This window comes from Alligator sinensis, unplaced genomic scaffold, assembly GCF_000455745.1.
Source record: "Alligator sinensis unplaced genomic scaffold, ASM45574v1 scaffold705_1, whole genome shotgun sequence".
Lineage (NCBI taxonomy): Eukaryota > Metazoa > Chordata > Crocodylia > Alligatoridae > Alligator > Alligator sinensis.
The window spans coordinates 795023-801551 of record NW_005842663.1 but is presented as its reverse complement, the minus strand read 5'-3'; the positions used below and the strand labels follow the sequence as shown (position 1 = coordinate 801551).

The 6529-nt window shown below is 45.6% G+C and overlaps 1 protein-coding gene across 1 annotated transcript in view; it reads left to right on the top strand.

The window, feature by feature from the left end:
* Nucleotides 1–6529, top strand: part of LOC102384377 (fer-1-like protein 4) — a 118200-nt gene that overhangs the window by 90420 nt on the left and 21251 nt on the right. Inside the window, exon 35 of the mRNA XM_025215733.1 lies at nucleotides 1298–1476. Within this exon, the coding sequence (XP_025071518.1) occupies nucleotides 1298–1476 (179 nt within the window). The remainder of the gene's footprint in view (nucleotides 1–1297; nucleotides 1477–6529) is intronic.

The window sequence follows — 6529 nt, the reverse complement described above, 5'->3', positions numbered from 1 at the left end:
CCACAATTGGCTTAGTTATGAAATAAGATAAAAGCAGCTGGGATAAGTTTTTATGGAGGGGATATAGAAAGAGGAGTTCTGGATTTCCAGGCAGAGGATGCAATATGTGGAGTCATGCTTGCTGTGTCCAGGTTGAAGAGCAGAATGGAGGGTGTTTAGTTTTCCCATGCTTCTGGGCTTTACTATTTGCCACAAAAGGCTAGAAAGGAATTTTTTCCCCTGCCTGTTGCCACAGATATCAGAGGTTTTTTTCACCTTCTTGGAAGTGTTGGGTCAGCCAAGGCTTGGAATTTTGACTGGGGTGTGTCAATACTCCTGTTGGTTAGAGGATTTTGCCCCTCTGCTCAGGGTCAGACTGACTGCTACCTTTGAGATCAGAAAGGAATTTTACCTCATGGTCAGCTTGGTACAGACTGTGGGGTTTTTTGCCTTCCTTTGTAGCACCAGGGATGGTCCTCTTCCTTGGATCACTCAACCTTTGAAGCAGTGGAACACTGATAGCCCTCATCCCCTTGCTTTACCTATAGCTTTTGGTGTCTTTGGGACAACATGCCTTGTTGTGCAGCAGGGCTGATTGTGTAGTTTTAAACAAAGACATGTATGAGATGATCCTGCCTTGAACAGGAGGTTGCACAAGATGACCACCTGAAGCCTTAATTTTCTATAATTCTATGAGTGTCTCAGTCTTACTTTGGTTGTGCCAATCTGCATGGGCCTGCCACAATCTCCACTCTCACTTTGACAGTGAATGAGGCAGGCAACAGCTTTAGCTAGGTTGGATGATCTGAAAAGACAGCTAGATATTTGCAGCATATTTACACAGACACAGTCCATTCCTCTGAACACCCCCTATTGTATGTACAATGGAGCCTCTCAAATGAGTGCCTTTGGTGTAGAAACAATAGCCTGCTGGTGTGTCTTTTGTTACCAGCAGAGATCTGGGTATTTAAATGCTGACAAGAAGGTTGAAATCCTGGTTTGGGAGTTTTGCTTTCCACAGTCCTCCTGTTCTGGGGTCTGCAGGCTGGTTTTCACTGTCATGTTTCTTTCACTCTCTATTAGTTTCTCTTTACCTAATGGATTTCTCCATCATATTCTGCCTTATTAAAGGTAACTGCCTAGTATTCTGAACTCTTCTTTTCTCCAGTTGTCTCCCTTCTTCCTATTCTGCTTTTTCTATGGAAACGTTTGAGTGTATTTGAAGCACCAGCTTTCTCTTTTTTATGGCTATTATTAATGTTTTGGACTGAATCTTACTGGCCCAGGTGTTTTTATCTCCTTCTCTCTGCTGTCCTAGAAGCCTTTGTAAAAGACAGGAAAGAAGTGGATGATGATAACTGGGCAGCGTATGATGAGCATAAGGCTTTGTATGTCCTGCAGCATTGGGATGAAATGCCAGAATACGGGTACAAATTAGTACCAGAACATGTGGAAGTTCGGTCACTTCACAACCCAGAGAACCCTGGGCTTATGCAGGTAAGAGACGCTTGTATTCACACCAGGGTACCCTTGTATTCTGAAACCTAGAAGACATGCAAGAAAAATATATGTAGGACACCTGGTCCCCACCCCCATCATTCTGTCTCAGGGATTTGACCAATTCAGCTTGAAATGTCTTAGGCAAGGGGTGCTCAATCTCTGGATCATGGCACTATGTCTTCCAGTTTGTGGGGCTTCCTATAGATATCTAAATTTGACGGTGGGAAAATGGTGGTACTGCCAAATCTCCAGACTCATGGGGAGCCCTGGGACCTGTGCACTGGATCTGGTGCTCAATCTCAGTGCACAAGGCTGGCCTGGGGCAGCATCAGGCCACTGGGATCCAATCCTGGCATGCAGGAGGTGGGAGAGGGCAGTACTGAGCCACTGGGATCCAATCCTGGCATGGACAGGGTGGTGTCAGGTTCCCAGGGACCAATACCAGTACACTGGGCAGGAAGGGGGTGAAGCTGGGGCCCAGGGCCTGATCTGGCCTGCAGACAGGCACTGTACCATTCATATGGCCTACAGGGGCAAATCCCACTGTCCTAGGCAAAGGGATTTTCCCCTTTCCCTTCAAAGATTTTTCCACAGTACAGTAACAAATACTTCCTGTTGATCTACCTGTTTTCTTTGCTAAGGTTTATCCTATAACTGCTGGTTATACTGCTGGTTGCATTTGTGATGCTGAGGTGGCCAGTATTGAACACAGTAAAATCAGCCGTCTGTTCATTTTGTAGAGCTTTTTATCTGAAAGGACTTCAGTGTACCGTCTTTGGAGGGGAGGGATAGGTTAAATTCTCCAGAAAGTCTATCCAGCCTCTGGGCAGCCCCTGGCAATTGGATGAAGCTTGCAGCCTTACTCAGTAACAGTAAGGAAGGAACTGCTGTTAAACAGAAAAGCCGCGCAGTGGGTCAGTAATCAAATTTTAAGGCCAAAAATAACTATTGTGATGATCTAATCTGCCATCCAGCATAACACAGACCATAGAACTTCACCCAGTGATTTCTAGTTCAAACCCAATAACTTATGCTTGAGCTACAGCAAATCTATTACCTAGACCTGCAGTCCTGAATTCAAGATTTCAGGAGTGAGAGAATCCCCACTCCCACCCTTAATAAAGTTGTCCCAACAGTTAATTATCCACGTTAGAAACGTTAAACTTATTTTTAGTCTGAATTTATCTACTATCCATTTCAAAATATTGAATCTTGTTCTTCATACACTGTATTAAAAGGTCTCTGCTACCAGAGTTCTTTTGCCATGGACTGCCAAGGTGCAGACACCCATACGTTTGGAGCCCTTTCAAAAGGAGAACGTTTTCTGGGTGCTAACCCTGCAGCCCCAGAAACTGGCATAAGTAGTAAGGGGAGGGTTCCCCCTTATATAAAAAATCATAAGGGTCAGGGTCACAAGCCAATGAGCCAAAGGGAAAGTACAGGTAAAGGGTAAAGAAATATCAACACTGGGGTAACATACACTCAGCACCGTAATTTCCCCTCAGTGCCTCCAGAGGCATCCCCAAACAAGCCTTTAGTCCCTACAGCACTCAAACAGCAGCCTGCAGCTACCCTCAAGCCTGAGTCCAGCTCCATCAGTCCACAGTCCTGGTTGACCAAGCTAGTGAGATCTCCAACTCCACTGTGCACGGCTCTGTGTAGGACTGACCAGGTTCCAGAGCCTGCTGCTCTCTCTTCCCTTACTCTACTTTCAAGCTTCCTCTTCCTTTTTCCTTTGCCTCCCAGCCCCTGGGGGTTTCTGGGAGTTGTAGTCCAAATTAACAGGCATCACAGCTCTGCAAACTACCCTCTGGTTCCACCTGCTGTTACACACATATCTTTGACATTACAATTTCAAAAGGGCAGCAGCTGGTACATTCTAGTTGTTTTGTGTGAACCAGCTGAGAATGATTCAAATGTAGCAAAACTCAATCCAACCTCCACACTGCTTCATCCACGGTTAAAGTTGGAGTGGTTTTGGGTTGTGCTATATTTGAAATGTTCCCGGCTCATTTACACGTAACAATTAGAAGATACCAGCTGCTTCCCTTTTGAAATATTCTGCTTTTGAAAGGGCTCCAAATGCATGTGGGTCCACCCCCTACAGCCTTCGATCAAATTACTTCTTAAATTACCTTGTCAAATTACCATCTTTGAGAAGCTGAATACATTGAGTTCCTTCACTCTCTCAGAGCAGACTGTGGCAATACCGGTTTTTAGACCTCAGATTATTCTTGTAGTTTTCCAGGATGCTGTGCTGTCTGTCGTGTCCCTCCCCCACATTGTATTTAGCTGTAGTAAACTAGCCTCAAGCAAGAAACATTTTAAGAGATCCAGCTCAATATAAGTGACTCGTCTTCATCACTGATTATCATTCTACCAGTCATGTCATTCAGAAACATTGTACAAGAGAAAATAATTGTTTTTTTATAAAAGTACTAAATTGAGCTTGGGGAAGAATCAGTCGTTGAGACATCCTGTTGGAAATGCTTTTGCCTTCCAAGGTGCTGAAATTTTACTAACAATAATTGGAAATTATTAATTATGATTAATAATTTACATATAGGATGGGGTTCAACACAGACAAGTGCAAGGTGATGCACCTGGGGAGGAACAACTGGCACCATACCTACAGGCTGGGGAACTCCCCTCTTGTCAGCACGGAGGTGGAAAAGGATCTCGGAGTCATTATTGACTCCAAGATGAACATGGCTCGGCAGTGTGGGGAGGCGGCTAGGAAGGCCAACTGTACCTTGTCGTGCATCCACAGATGCATTTCAAGCAGGACCAAGGAGGTGATCCTCCCCCTCTATGCGGCACTGGTCAGGCCGCAGCTGGAGTACTGCGTCCAGTTCTGGGAGCCGCACTTTAAGAGGGATGTGGACAGCATCGAGAGGGTCCAGAGGAGGGCCACTCGCATGATCAAGGGACAGCAGGGCAGGTCCTATGAGGAAAGGTTACGGGACCTGAACCTGTTCAGCCTCCAGAAGAGAAGGCTGAGGGGGGATCTTGTGGCCTGCTATAAACTAGTCAGGGGGGATCAACAGGCATTGGGGGAGTCCCTGTTCCCCCGGGCGCCGCCAGGAGTGACCAGGAATAACGGTCACAAGCTGGCGGAGGGAAGGTTTAAGTTGGACATCAGGAGGCGCTACTTCACGGTCAGGGCGGCTAGGGTCTGGAACCAGCTTCCAAGTGAGGTGGTGCAGGCTCCCACCCTGGGGGTTTTTAAGAGGAGGTTAGATGACCATCTTGCTGGGGTCGTTTGACCCCAAGTACTCTTTCCTGTCATGGCAGGGGTTTGGACTAGATGATCTGCCCAGGTCCCTTCCGACCCTAGAAACTATGAAACTATGACTCCATTTATTAATCTGTGCTGTACTAATGTTAATTGTACAGTGCTAAGTCAAATGTCTTACTGAAGTCCTAGTATCTTAAAATAGTATAATTACTTTGGTTAACCATACTTTTAATGTCATAAAAAATTATATCAGGTTCATTCAATGAAAATAGAATAAGGACATATGCAGGAAAAATAGGTAACTAAGTCTTTGAATAAGAAAGGGTCCTAAACACAGACTAACAGAAGGAACATTTTTACAGTCTGCTCTGAGTGACAGCTCAACGTGGTACCATAGCGGAGGTGGCTTGGGAGATGCACCATGACAGTAGTGTAAGGAGGGGTGGGTCAGTGGGGCAGAGTGCCTAAGCAAGGAGGCAGGGGTTGGATCCCAGGTGGAGTGAGGAGAGGGGCATCCCTCCTATCCCTCACATCCCTGCTGTTCTGGCTCCAGCCCCGGCAGCAAGCAGTAGTGGTGGCCTGTCAGCAAGTGGAGGGCACTGGGAAATATAGTTTTGTGCAGCAACAGTGGTTAGAGTTTGCTGTTGCTGGAGGAAGACATCATCCTGATTTTTGCAGCCAAAACTGAGGGGGGGTTTGGGCTTTACATGAACATCTGCAGCAAAAAAATATGGAGGCATCTCCCCTCAGCAGCAGCAAACTTCAGCTGCTACTCCTGCAGGCTGCCCACTGCTGGAGCCAGAGAAGGTACAGGGCAGGGAGGAGAGGGACTGAAGCATTTTTAAAGGTCTTCTCTCCCTCTTCCCCCCCCTTTAAAATTAATAAATATGTTTAGCTAAATATTGACCTAATTTGTGAATAATTTCACTCCTGGGACCTTAAGACATCTTGGACCATTGAGTCCAGTTTCCTGCCAATGCAAGTGATCATAAACTAAAGGAATTCCCATACTCACCATCTCAGACCCTCACACAGAATTGCAAGGAACAGTATCATCAATGCTAAGACCACCCTATGATGTGCCACAGATAAAAGCAGGGGACACAAGGGCACTGCTGGTACACGCCTAATGCTATAATAGGGAAGTAGTTAATATATACCCAGAAGACGACCACGCCCTACACTAGAAAGAAAGGCAAAATCTTTCATCATTCGTGCTACACCAATCTGATCTACAGAAAATACTCTTTCCTGCCCCCAGATTTGCTGTTTGATATAGCTGAGCAGAAGAGCAAGACCTTTTAGCCAGGAACCTCTGAGGTTTTTATACTGGAGTGGGCATCAGTTCATCCAGTCAAAAACTCCCAGCCTTAGCTGTGGTCAACATCCCAATGCCTGTCAGAGGAAGGCAAAAGAAAAATACCAGTAACATTCAAAAGGGACAAATCAGTCCTTCTTGGCTTTCACTGGTGACCAGTTAGAGCCCTGAGGCATAGGATTACCACATGCTATCCATACTACAGAGATACTTTTATATCCCAACCTGGGGATCGCAAACACAGCTCCACACATAAACACACTAATAGGAAGGGAAGTTCTGGCCCACTATTCATGCCATCCCTTCTATAGATTTGTCCAGGTCAATTTTAAAGAGATGTAGGTTCTTTTCCTTCACTTTTCTGCTTGGAAGGTTGTTCCAAAATTGCATTCTTCTGAAAGTTAGAAATCTTATTTCTTATCTAAATGTATGTGTAACCAGTTTTTAGCCATTTGACTCTGTGCCAGGGCTGGTTTTTAGCCTAAAACACTCTT